At 41.1% G+C, this 14,109-nt stretch overlaps 1 protein-coding gene across 1 annotated transcript in view; it reads left to right on the forward strand.

Moving 5' to 3' along the window:
- Window positions 1-14,109, forward strand: part of adamts3 (ADAM metallopeptidase with thrombospondin type 1 motif, 3) — a 219,384-nt gene that overhangs the window by 111,275 nt on the left and 94,000 nt on the right. The window contains exon 7 of the mRNA XM_050050278.1: window positions 1,422-1,578. Within this exon, the coding sequence (XP_049906235.1) occupies window positions 1,422-1,578 (157 nt within the window). The remainder of the gene's footprint in view (window positions 1-1,421; window positions 1,579-14,109) is intronic.

Here is a 14,109-nt window from a genome sequence, read left to right on the forward strand (position 1 = left end):
ATGTATGTGTATAATTGCTTCAGAAAATAACAAGCCATTATTAATGGAGCAAAGATGCTAAGTAGGGAAGTAAATGTATGCAGATGTCAGGGGTCAGCTCTACTGTCTTTCACACACTCTGTAACAACACATTATGTATGTTCATTTGGCCTTTTCTGTATTTAGACTGAAAAGAGGAAAACCAATTACTATGCATTTATTAACACCACAGAGCCTCCATGTTTAATCTGCTTACACTGCATGCTACTCATACCCATCAGGATTTACAAGCTGTGCTCTTAAGTACTTAAAACTACACACAGATAAACCAAAACATTAAAACCACTGACAGGTGAAGTGAATGACATTGGTCATCTCATTACAACGCAGCTTTACTGGGGCACCTTGGGCCTGTCATTCATCCCCCCCCTCATGGCAACAACGCTTGAACTGGAACATTTAATTGGCCTAAAAAGGTTCTGCTCTAAGCTGGTTTAAATCTTATTTATCTGATCATTTTCAGTTTGTCCATGTTCATGATGAATCATTTCTAAATACTAAAGCGTGTTTCGGAGTTCCACAAGGTTCTGTGCTCGGACCAATCCTATTTACTCTATACATGCTTCCCTTGGGTAACATCATAAGAAATCACTCTGTACATTTCCATTGCTATGATACACAATTGTGTTTATCGATGAAGCCAGAAGAAACTAATCAATTAACTAATGTAATTTATCTCATTAACTAGATACAAATCCGATCTAGCATCCATTGGACACTGCCAGTACCCCACCTCACAACCCACAGAGGTTAAAGCCAAGTAAAATTTACGATGGGGCCTCTGTAATGTTGAGGCATGGCCACAGTAAGTCGGGGGTAGCGCCACATCCCACAGATGCTGGATTGGATTGGGATCTGGGAAATTTGAGGCCAGGTTGATGCCTTGAGCTCTTTGTCACATTCTGTGGGCCAATTCTGAGCAGTTTTTGTGGTGTGGCATGGCGCATAGTTCTGCTGGGAGGCCACTGCCACTGAGGAGAGTCGTTGCCATGAAGGGGGGTATTTGGTCTGCAGCAGGGCGTGGGTGGATGGAGTGTGTCAGGTAGCACCAACATGAATGACAGGACCCAAGGATTTCCCGCATAGCATTGTGTTGTAATGAGATGATCAGTTTTGTTTTCATCATCTGTCAGTGGTTTTAATGTTTTGGCTGATCAGCGTAAGAATAAATGAAAGGCAGCAATAATGAAGAATCCTACAGCACTTTTAACCATGAAAAGTGCTTCCAGTTTATGACATTAAAACATATAACATGCGTGTTTCATGTGTCCTTAAACACACAGGAAAGTGTTTAAAGTGTTTGCTGTTCAGTAATCTAGCCGTTCATTCACACAGTCATGGTTCAGTGGTAAACATTTCTCTCTCTCTTTTGCTCCTGTCAGTCCATCAGTCTCATTGAAAGAGGAAACCCATCACGGAGCCTGGAGAATGTGTGCCGCTGGGCATTTGTGCAGCAGAAAGGCGATCCTGATCACGCAGAGCACCACGACCACGCAATCTTCCTCACTCGCCAAGGCTTCGGCCCCACAGGGATGCAGGGTAAGGCCCCCAGAGGACACGCTGACATCATTCAAATGAATGGGTTTCCCGGGGCATTTTAACCTTTGCGGTTAATCTGAATACAATTACAGGAGGTTATCCATCATAACACTCAGCAGTAAAAGCAGCCTGTCTTGTCTAATATCTAACTTGTTCTCTCTGTGAATCTGACATAAATGGTTGTGGGGCTCAGAGTGCCCTCAATTAATTTTGAGGGATTACACATCTTGTTGTGATGTTAAAAACTATAATGCATATTTTATGTTGCACTCTTAACAAGCTGTTTTCAAGAAAGTTTCTAAGTGAGATATGGAAATCTGTCCACAATCTCTGTTTTTAATCTATGCGATAACTCCTCATTTAACTGCACAAACCTAAATAAGGTGACAGCTGGCTGGAGGGAGAACCCAAGGAAGCAGAATTTTTTTTGGTAAATGAGCACTGCTAATAACAGCCTACTTGCTGTTGGTTATATTGTGTGTCATTTTCCAGTAAATACCACAATATAAAATGTGCATATAAAAGGTGCAAAGGTAGAGAGATAGAAGAACCCACCAATTTTTTAAGTGGTGACCGACCGTACATGAACCTGCACAGTTTCTGTCTAAGTCCGACCTGAGCCCGACCCACAGCAGAAGTTTTGGGTCAGAGCTGTAAGAGAGTTATATTTTTTCCTTCTAAGACATTTATTACAAGCTGAGCTAAAGTGTTTCCTCTCTCTTCTCCTCCTTCTTTTATTTCAGCAATCTGTCGTCTCGTGTTCGACAGGTTTAGCAGAATGGGCTGTGGCCCTTGGTGCATCACAGTTTAAAATATCCAGCATCATACTTGCATTTTGCCATGCTGTCAAGCAAGTTTGCTGCCTCTGTCAAGTAGCTGTCTTTAGTCACTGACTCTACAGCAAGAAACAGCACTTAAAAATAAAAGCTCTGTGCCGCAAATTCACTATACTTCAAAATAAAGCATGTTTTTTTTAAAAAACTTAACATGTTTGAAAGTCACCTGCGGCCCATTCAGAATGGACCCGTGACCCACTTTTGGACCACAACCCACCAGTTGGGAACCACTGGTCTACCACGCATGACAGTCCATGGCGGTGTGGCGCACAGATGATGATCACCACTCTTCGCTGCATGTTACGCACATCTCTTCCACTGCTGGGGAGGCAGAGTGGAAGTCCCCCGCTCTGTCTCTCTCTCGTTTTCCCTCCTCCTTTCCAGTTCTTCACTACATTACTCTGCTGTTCCATCACTTTCCCTCTCTCAGTCGGGCTCGGGCAGAGAATCAGAGCTCTACTCAAGTTGAGCGCACAGCTGATGGGTAGGTTACGTGGTTTGTTTACATTATGTAACAGAAGTGCATATTTAACAGAGTCAGTGCGGACAGAGAGTAACGCTTGCTGTAAGGACACAGTGTAAAATCATATGGGGCACGCATTCTCCATGAACAGATTTTTAAAAAAGCGTGTTAAGTGCACCTGCTACATGACAGTGGCACAGGAGACGCACAGCCAGGACACTGTTGTGTGTTTTTGTCATGGATATATAAGACCCTGACAAATGAGCTGAGGAAGACACAGAGGTGCAGTGGTATGTCAAGATGGCCTCAGTGGTTAGCGTTGCCACCTCATAGCCAAAGGGTCCCTGGTTTGAGCCTAGGGTGGGGGGTTCAAACTCTAGGGTGAGGGAGCCCTTCTGTGTGGAGTTTGCATGTTCTCCCTGTGTCAGCGTGGGTTTTCTCCAGGTGCTCCAGCTTCCTCCCTCAGTCCAAAGACATGCAGGTTAATTGGTGACTCTAAATTGCCTGTAGGTGTGAATGTGAGTGTGAATGGTTGTCTGTCTCTATGTGTCAGCCCTGTGATAGTCTGGTGACCTGTACAGGGTGTACCCTGCCTCTCGCCCAGTGTCAGCTGGGATAGGCTCCAGCCCCTCCGCGACAGGATAAGTGGTTACGGAAAATGAATGCATTACTTATTTTGAGTAATCATATACAATTTGTTACAAATTGCATTTTAGGGCATCTATTCAGTAATCTGATGTGGAGTACGATTTTAAAGTAACCCTCCCAACACTGACCACCAATCCTCCACAGATTAACAACCCAAAGGCACATTTGGGCCTCATGTAAGGCACCTTTTTAAAAATTCTCTTCTTGTGAATGCAGACACAATGGAGACCTGGAATGGCTGGAGGCTCAAGGCAATTTACACTGTCAGCCAGGTATCGACTGCTCGCCTCTCTTCTTATTTCCTTCACAGCAGCCAAACTGAAACAATGGGCGCAACTGGCTGTCCAAAATCGATGCTATTAAAAGCCCATTCATCTTGCTTTATGCCTTTTTAAATTCCCCATTCGAACACCAGCTGCATTTATCTTTCAGTTGGAAGTAAAGATTGTGTGCTTTGGCTTCTGTTAATCTGCTAATTCCTTTCTTTTTGCCATTAAAATGTGACACTCATTTGTGTTCCTGTTCGCAGAATGATGGATAACAATCTGGAACTAAAACTCAACTCAACTGAAATCATGTCACCATAAACTGGTTTCAGTCTCCTATGGCTCTAACACCAACAGCCCATCCAACCAGCTCATGACTTTATATCAGCCCCACCTTTTTTGTTACTCACACCTCAGGTGTTGTTTGCGAATGCTGTTAAAGTTTGAAGCCACTGCCATCAAAATAGCCGCTCCCGGAGTCTCTCAACTTGTGACATGACAGGTTATTAAAACTTTGTCTGATAAACAGGCTACCTGTGACTTCGACACTTAGTTTACAAAGCAGAGGGCAAATTTAATTTGGGAGAGTCTGTGAACAAATGCAACAGATCACCTATCGTGCTTTTGACCGAATACATGTGGTTACATATTTTTGGCTTGTTCAGGCATAAAATGGAGATAGCAGCAGAGCGCACACAGTCGGAGTGATGCTGCTGAGGTTAAAGTGACCAGTGACTCAGTAGGTGTCATGGGAATAAGAGCCAAGGTACATGAACAGTCCACTAGTGGCTGGCTACATCGAAAACATGACCCAAGCTCTATAGTAGCATGCAGGCTCAGACTCAGAGGGTAATTATTTTCTGGTGTGTTGATTCTGTCATAGCATGGGTAGCGCTGGAGAAAAGATTTATTGTCATGAATATGGGAATTTAAAAAAGCTGTGGCTATATCAGCTTCCCACAGGCTACAACATATACTGAGTTTCCATTAAATGACTAACTGCCTCTCACAGATCAGCTGTCATGCTGTTGTGATTTCAGCTGCAGGTTGAACTGTGTTTAAAAGCTTTTTGCCCTTGCACACGTGGACAGATTATGCCCTCTAGGGGCCTGCAGGCAAGCAGTGTTCATGGACATGATCCTTCTCCTTCACAAAGACATGGAGTAGATCTTTATGAGGGTTTGGCACTGGAGTGAGTTGGTCACATTAATACACGGGGGGTAAATCACAAGTTTCATCATGATACAATATCATATCGATTCTTTGGACAACAATATGATATTTGATGACATGATGATGTTTGAACGGTTAAGAAGATGTGCTTGGACATAGGGCTGTCACGATAACTGCAGTATTACAAATTTCGTGACTGAAAAGCCAACGGCAGGGGATGGCCAGCAGCCTCCACTTACGCCGTTCATGTTTTTGTCCTTTTTCATAAGAAGCACCACGTATTGCTGTATGCTACAAATGCCAGCAGCATGATGAGGCGCTGAGAGTGTATTTTGCACCAGGTACTACACGTTTGCTGTTTTTTCTAATCACCAAGAGTTTAAAAATATTCAACCTTGGGTAAAACACTGCAGCTGCTCGTCACTGTCACTTTTTACTCTGCAGTCCAATCACAGTGAAAGAGGGACGGGACAAGTTTAATAAAGTGCCATCACATAGCCGAACAATGGAGGGAAAATTGATACTGAATCCACACAGAGCGTCAAGTCCATCTTCTAGCCCTATGTCCGTCAGCTTTTCTCTTCATCCAGTTCAAGGGCTTGTATGTACTACCTTGTGTCGACATTTTTATTCCAGCAGATATTCCGTATCATAGCAACCAGANGTCGTATGCTGTAAAGCCCTGTGAGGCAAATTGTGATTTGTGATATTGGGCTTTATAAATAAAATTGATTGATTGATTGATTGATAGCAACCAGACACAACCACAGTGTCTTAACTGAAAAAATACTGCGCCCCATATTGCTCCTCATTGCCCTCCTGTATTCTGCATTTAACAATGTAGAAGTATTTAATGTTTTTTGTCATCTTTGTCCCTGAAATAGCAATATAAACCTAATAATAAAGCTTATTTATGAAGCACTAAAATCAGGATAAATAAAGTTAAAGGGGAAGTTCCGTTTTTTACAACCTGTACCTTATTTCTGGCATTAAATACGGTTGTTTACTCACCCAGATAAGTTTTGAGTCCTTCGGAAGATATTTAGATCCGCGAGAGCTGCGTTCATCCATATAGTGGGAATGATTGGGGCACCGACAATGAGCCTCTAAATAACACATTATCTGCCACGAAACTCGTTCATTTCACCATGTGAAATGATATCACGTCTGTGGACGGGATATCAACTAGACTTGGACGTCCACAGACGTTGCTTGCTCAGTGGGCACTAGCAAGTTGATGCATTAAATGATATTATATGGCGACGTCTCTACAATTATCAATCAAGATCAGTAAGTTAAATCCATTCTTGACAGATGTGTTTTCACAGTTCTTAATGATGATATATTATCTTTCACCACGTAAAAAAATTCAGTTCGTTTAAGCCTAACACACACTTCTCTACTGAGCATTGAGCTGCAGTGATTAGCCTAAATATCGAGATTCTTATTAGCTGGAGATACATCTTTTTTTTTTTCGACTACAGATAGATCATAAACCCTTGAATATAAAAATGACTCATTGCAGTCAGTTGACTAATATAAACATTAAAGTGCTTTTTAGGTTTTATTTGACGCTCACACTGACACCACTACTGTCCCTCTCTGCCTACAGTTTGGCTCCGCCCACAAAATATGTCATAGCTGTTTACAAAACCCAAAAAGGCTCTATTTGTATTAATGATTTTGCTTAGCATTGATGATATTGGATTGCTGATTATTAAAAACAATACATTGATCCAGATTAATGCATCGTTATACCCCTAATTGATGCCATTTATACGTTTATATCAAGGTAGCCATTGCTTTAATATCATTGGTTTTGAGGCAATGCTGGGAATCACTGAGCTGGAGATCCTTACGGCAAAATTTGATTGACGCAGTTTTTTTTAGGTGGGATCTAAGTGGGGTAAAGTAGTGCTATGCTCTCCATACACTTACATTTTTTTTTTTTTTTTAATCTTTTTCACCCTTGCTGTCACCTCATATGTAAATGATGGCATTAAGAAAATACCATAAGGAATCCATGAGCTATTTTCTCTCTCCACAACACCTGGCACAGATTTTAAAAAAGGTCAGTGTATGTATTTCAATGTGCAGCGTGAAGCTACGGATTTATTTCACAGGAGCGCACAGGAGAATTGAAGCATCAGTGACAGCTGAAAGATAAGCTGGTGGCTCCTGCACTTTATAAAAGCCTGCAGACACTATATTTTTGTGGGCCGTTCCCAGCAGGGAAGCTCTGTAGTGGAACCAAGTTCAAAGCTGCATCAAAACATTTTACCTACAGGATTAAAACCATTCAAGCAATGTCTTATTGCTTTCACTCAGAGCACAGTGGGCTTGTTTTTTGAAGCTAGCTCCTGCAATCTCTGGCTGTCTCTTGCCTCATAGTTCTGAAGAGTAAGTTCAATAAACAACAAGATCAAGCAAAGGGATCATAAAAAAAAAAAATCTAATTACTAGCACAATGTCATTGTAGGTTTTTCATGGTAACAAAGTCCTTTGATTTCTCATGTGAATGTTCACACAGTGAGGCCATCTTGACTGTGAATTTCAAAGGCTCAGGCTGTCAATCCTTTTGGGGCTTCATTTCTCCAAACAGAAGGAATGTGCACATCAAATTAGCAACAATGCTAACCTAGCTAGAATATAAACAGAGCCATGGAAATATATATTTTGTTAAAAGTAATCTTTTATGGCGGCCCAAGGAGTGCAAAATTAGATCAGTTTTAAAAAAGAAATAATAAATAATGGAACAAATGTGCATTACAGACAAAAATATGTACAATATAACCAAGGGAAAAAAAGATTCACTTTTTTTGTTTGTTTTACTCACTTTTATGAAATGTTAGCATCAGCCAACTTTTTTTTTCTGTATGTCCATTTTATCATTTATCATCAGTGGGCTCTGCACTCCGACAGTGTGGTGCTGCAAATAACCAGATGTATATGTATTCCAACAGTGATCCTAAGAATAGAAAATCTATTTATGACAGCAGATGTTTAAATAATGGCGGATAACCATAAGAACGTAAATGTGTGGGAAACCCTGATGTTATGTCATGGTAGTTAACGCTTCTTTAAAGAGTACGAGGTGTGCCAAATATATTGTCAGAATGCAGGATGCTGTGTGTCATTTACAGACCAATCCTGTAACCAATCGGCTATCGTCTGACAATGATAAAGACTCTGGGGGGAACGGCCAATATTTCTGATATTCAGGCAAAGGTCTCTTCTGTGCAGTTGATAAGCAACTTGAGACAGGACCAGACAACATTTTGGTTAAACTCTATAAACAGATCATTCATCATCATTGGACGATCGCTGAAGGGTTTTGGCCAAAATGTTCTGCTTCTTATGCTCTCCAATGCAGGCAACCAAAGCCCGCTCAAATGTAATTAGTCATCAGTATTCAGACGACAAACGGAAACCAGAGCTCTTCCAATGCAAAAGTCTTGCATCCTCAACTACAGATTCTGTATATATATGCAAATATCTGTTTATAAGGATTAATACTGACTCTAACTAGTATTTTTTTTTCACTTCCATCTTGTCTCTTTATGGATTCATACAGACTTCCTCCTAATCCAAACAGAAGTTTCTACAGTCTTTAGCCAACTAATTAATTAAATTTGTCCCACTCTAATCAATAAAACAGAAAGTTACATGCTGTGTCTGTTTGTGCAGCAGCTTTTTTAATGAACCAGAGAGGCAGACAGATGTTTCTGTGCTAGACTTTTTATTATTATTATTATTATTATTATTATTATTATTATATTACTATTGGAGATTCAGATCAACTTTGAATTTTAGAGTTGGGTTCGTTTGGTTGCACCAGAGAGAAAAAATTATTCATTGCTGCGTTTTAGTTTCAGTTCGGTTCCTGTTCACACTGACTTTTTCCAAACGAACCAAGAGGAGTAAACATGAAGTTGAAGGTAACTCGTTGATTGGACAGTTTTGGTGATTGTCATCTTGCATCATCAGGACCCATGCGGGGAAATCAAATTCTGGGTACTGACAGACGTTTGCAGCAGCACTTTAATGCTTCTTAAGTGTTTATATTTGTGTTCTTTGGTTTCACAAAGAGCTCACAGAGAAATAACTGATTGCAAGTATTGTTAGTAGGCTATTATTAGACTGTAAATCAGTCACATGCTGTAGATAATGACTAACATAGAGACAGGATGAAAAGAAGGCGTCTTGTACAGCAATGATTCAGGGTTTTATACTGTGGGATCACTGTCACACACTTATTAATGGACAGATCAAGTACACAGAGTCAGATATAATAGTGACAGTTCAAACAGCTTTTTTATCAGGGAAAATACCCACACTGATATGCATATGTGTTACCATGGTTACATGAATGCATTAGCATAAGTAATTGTAAGTGCTAATATCGTAGGCAACTGGACTTGCTTGCGTTTCTTGAAGACGTTTCACCTCTCATCCAAGAAGCTTCTTCAGATGCCATCTATGGGACCATCAATGCCTCACTCCAGCATGTTCTGTCGGGCTGCAAAACAGCACTGACACAGGGTCGGCTCAGATGGCGGCATGACCAAGTGCTCAGGAAGCTGGCAGAGGTGCTGGAGAAAAGTCGGCAGGAGGCAAACAACCAGAGTCCATCAGAAAGCCGATGCAGGATCCACTTCCTCAGGCAGGGGGAACCCACAATGCATACCAGCAAGAGACCACCTGCCAAGCTATTAACACCAGGGGCGGTGTGGAAGATGGAAGTAGACCTGGGTAGGCAGCTCCAGTTCCCACAGGAGGTATGCAGCACCACCTTAAGACCAGACGTGGTGCTGTGGTCTGCAGCCGTGAAGTCAGCAATACTGATCGAGCTGACAGTGCCATGGGAGGAGGGACTGGAAGCTGCCTGCGAGAGAAAGAAGGCGAAGTATGAGTAGGAGTGTGAGGCTGTACCCGGTGGAGGTGGGAGCCAGAGGCTTTGTGGGCAGATCAACTTCACGCCTGCTCAAGGACCTGGGACTACGTGGAGCCATACTGAGCAGATCCACCAAAGAGCTCTCTGAGGATAAACAACTGAACCTGGCTGAAATGACGAGACAAGGATAAACAACTGAACCTGGCTGAAATGACGAGACAAGGCTTGGGGAGTAACATCCAAATAGGTTTTGCTGCAGGGGGTGTCAGGGAGACGTCCCTGTTCACTGCCACGCCACCAGGAGATGTTCTGGGATAAGGGGTGAAACGTCAATTTAGCGGTGGTCCCCAGCTGAAGACCCTGCAGCAAAACCTTGTGGTATGCGGTCAGGTGTAGGCCTGCCTCAGGGAAGAGGACGTCCCTGCCATGCACAGTCCACCACAGGCACCGTTGGAGGTGCGACAGGCCTAAGGCCCAGCAGAAAGACCACCTCGCTGTAATGAAAAATACGTCAAGCTGGAACAGCCATCGTTAAACAGAGGGGGTGGCTACGACACTACTTATCCCCCATCTACAATGCAGTCTTGGGATCCCTCCCCAGACGACTTCACACCCATTCACCCCTGGTCCCACCTGACCCTAACGACTCACATGTTGGCCAGGTGGGTCAACGGCTCACACTGTGACCTTAACGACTCTGAAACTAAGAGCTCACGTGACCCCTACGACTCTGCAAGGGTACCCACCCACACAGGGTTTATAGCCTGCAACTTCGTACCAGTCATTTAGAACTGAAGAAGCTTCTTGGATGAGAGGCGAAACATCTTCAAGAAACGCAAGCAGGTCCAGTTGCCTACAATATAGCACTTACTATTACCATGACCTGGATGACTGAGAATCTTCACCAACATTAGCATAAGTAGGTTATGGGATATACGCAGCCTTTATCAGGATCAATTATGAGATCATGGACAGATTTCACAATCAGCAGATGAATTTATTATTGGTTTAGCTGTTTCTAAAATCACATATCTGCTATCATAAAATCCTGTGGTTGGTTCGTTTTCTTTCATACCACAAACGAACCGCACCAGAGACTTTGAAGCGAACCAAGACCCATCTTTTCAAGCAGTCTTGGTTCAGTTGTTTGGTCCGCACCAGGGTTCAGTTAACAGCTTTCACACCAGCCCAAACGAACAGTACTAACCACAGAAATGGTCCTGAGTTTGTTTTAACCAAACCAGACAGGGTAGGTGTGAAAGCACCCTCAGGAATAATTGACACCACCACTAAAGTATTGTCTTCTACTCTGCTGTCTGTCTTTTATTTTTGTATTAAAAAAAACAAACTTTTATTGCCTCTTCTTATATTTCCCAGTACAGCACAGACACAGGAGAGAAGATAAGTACTTGTATCCTCCTTCCACCATCCACAGCCAGCCAACACTTATTTCTCGACAGTGAAGGGAAAATGAATCGCTGAATGGATTTATTTCTGTTTATTGGCCGGCTTACTGTCAGGCCATTTGTACTGCAGGCTTATGACTGTATACAGAGGAATTTTTAATGGTATTTACTCTACCTACTGCATTTTATTGGTTTCAAGCTAAAATCTATTGGAACACGCCAGTAGCTGCTGCCTGGATGAAAATCAGTCAGATAATGACTATTCCCACATTGAGCAGCCTCAGTCAACAAGGACATAAAGACATGATTGGCTTCCTGTAGGACTCCACTCGTCCAAGGCAGAATTAATTCAGTACTCTCTGGGGTAAATAAAAAAAGAATCTTACAATTACATCCCTGCAGTCCTCCCTTGAGTCACTGTTGTATTTTGTTAAGTGCGGAGCCATGCTGTAAGCAAGATGTCTTCAAGCTTCTCTGTTTGAGTGTGACATGTTTTGAAATCGGATCATTTTCACAGGCTGAAATAAACAAAGCAATTGACCAGATTTCACCCCAACAATAAGACAATAAGAGGTTGATAGAAACTGTTGATGGTAAAGATGGACCAGTCCTGCCTCCCCTATTCGGCGAATCTAATCCATCAAGCACAAGAGAAGCAAACAAAACCTCTTCCAGCTGCATTACAGTGGCTCTTTTGTCAAGGTTGTGATCCTGCATTTCCTAAGCCTTCAGTCAATCTGCTCTCACATTACCATCAGATACCCTTCCCTTCTTTCTTATCACACAATGGAGACAGTCCTCTCTAATAAAAACAGCAATTCTGGTCTTTTGTCCAGCTTAAAGCAACCTGTTTTTAGTACTTTGATATATGTTAACCGAAAGGACGGCAGATCTGAAAACCCTTCGTTTCTGCTGCTGTCTCAGTATGAGCTCCTGTGTAGAGGACTAGGTGCTTTAAAGTGAGGCATCTCTTTCTTTAAAATGGAAAATATCTATTTAAATGGACGGAGAAATGTGCTTAGAAATGAGGCAGGTCATTCTATCAAGTGGAAAAAGCTTTCATAAACCTGAAAAGATGATTTTCCTTTTTAAAGCACATTTACATGTATAATGGTACGGAGCTTTAATTTTGGGTTCAAAAGGTTCAAGGGGTCAATTCACCTTTACTTCACAGTGACCTGTAGATGACTGGCAGTTAAATTAATATTTGGCTTCATGATTTAAGAGTCAAGGGTCAGTAAAAAGGTAGAAAAATTATGACAAGAAAAGTGAACTGTGATTGCTGAGAAGCATTTTAGTAAAGAAATAAAAGGTCAAATTGACTAGTATTATATTTTGCTATGCACGCTGCTGACAGCAAGCAGAAGCTTCACTTTATAGAAATCTGTTAACACATTCATGAAATCAATTCACCCTCAGATTCTGGGTCACTCTGGGGTCACATTCAGCAGCCATAACATCAACAACATTTAGCATTTCTAAATTTAGTTCAACCTTTTCCGCAATTTGGAATAAATGCAAGCGATGGGCGTCCCACTAACTTATAGCACAGTTAAATTAGACACATGCCTCTTGTCTTTATATCATGAATTTCTTTTTTTTTTTATGGCAATTTTTTTATTTAGGAAAAAATAAAATTTGGTTACTCCAAACCTTTACTCTGATATCTATTTCTTATACATGATAGTACTTTTATTTAAAACATAATGATACATGATTGACATCATTTACTGTAAAGCCAGCGTGCGTCAAATCAATTCACCACATTACAATACATTGACCAGCATTCTATACCTTCCACTAACTGTAAGTGAAATCCATGTTTCATGCTTTACCTGTATATTTTAAATTGTCTTTATCTGAATTTCTCCCAGAAATGATCATAGATCATATTGTTTTTGTATATATCTGGCAACAACAGTTTATTTGTGATATAAGTATTACACATCAAGATATATAGATGGATAGATGATGGATAGACAGATAGAAGGATGGATGGAAGATATATAGATGGATGGATGGATGGATGGATGGATAAACAAACAGATAAATTGTGAATGATGGATAGACAGAAGGATAGAAGGATGGGTGGATAGATAGATAGATAGATAGATAGATAGATAGATAGATAGATAGATAGATAGATAGATAGATAGATAGATAGATAGATAGATAGATAGATAGATAGATAGATGTAGAAGGTACTTAGAAGTAAAAGGTTAAGACTGCTATTTATTTGAAACCTCTGTATTATATATATTATGAATTAGTGTATATTTTCTGGTCTAGGTGTTACAGGTGGCAGAAGATGCCTTCATACATTACAATATTCTTGATTTCTTTTTAAAGATATGTTTGCCCAGAGCCTTCTCTCTGACCCTGGCTTGAGATAAGAGTTGATCCCTCTTCATGTTGTTCAGTATAATTGTAATTATTCCAGCGTATTGACCCAACCTGTCACGTCCATCCACCAAATAAAATAAGTGGAATAATCTAATAAGTCAGCTTGAATTCAGCATGAGCTCTCAGGCACAATTATCCATAATCATATTCAGAGGGAAAGGCAGCTATTGATGAAACAGGAGAGAACAATTTTGAAGTACATACCGTATTCACCTTTAGTGCTTCTGACAGCCAAGGTCATCTATTTTGTTAGCAAACTTTCATTTTGAATGGACTTGCAGAAACACTATTATGGCTTTTATTATAAAAATAATGGATTTCTGTCTTTCTTTCAATATCTCAGTCATACTTTTTCTTTAAAATCAGCTTGTCCTCCTGTCCTCTGGAACACTATTTAATCTCATTTTTCTCATTCTCTCCTCATCTTCAGCTTCTCTATACC

Source organism: Epinephelus moara, chromosome 8 (genome assembly GCF_006386435.1).
Source record: "Epinephelus moara isolate mb chromosome 8, YSFRI_EMoa_1.0, whole genome shotgun sequence".
Taxonomy (NCBI): Eukaryota; Metazoa; Chordata; class Actinopteri; order Perciformes; family Serranidae; genus Epinephelus; species Epinephelus moara.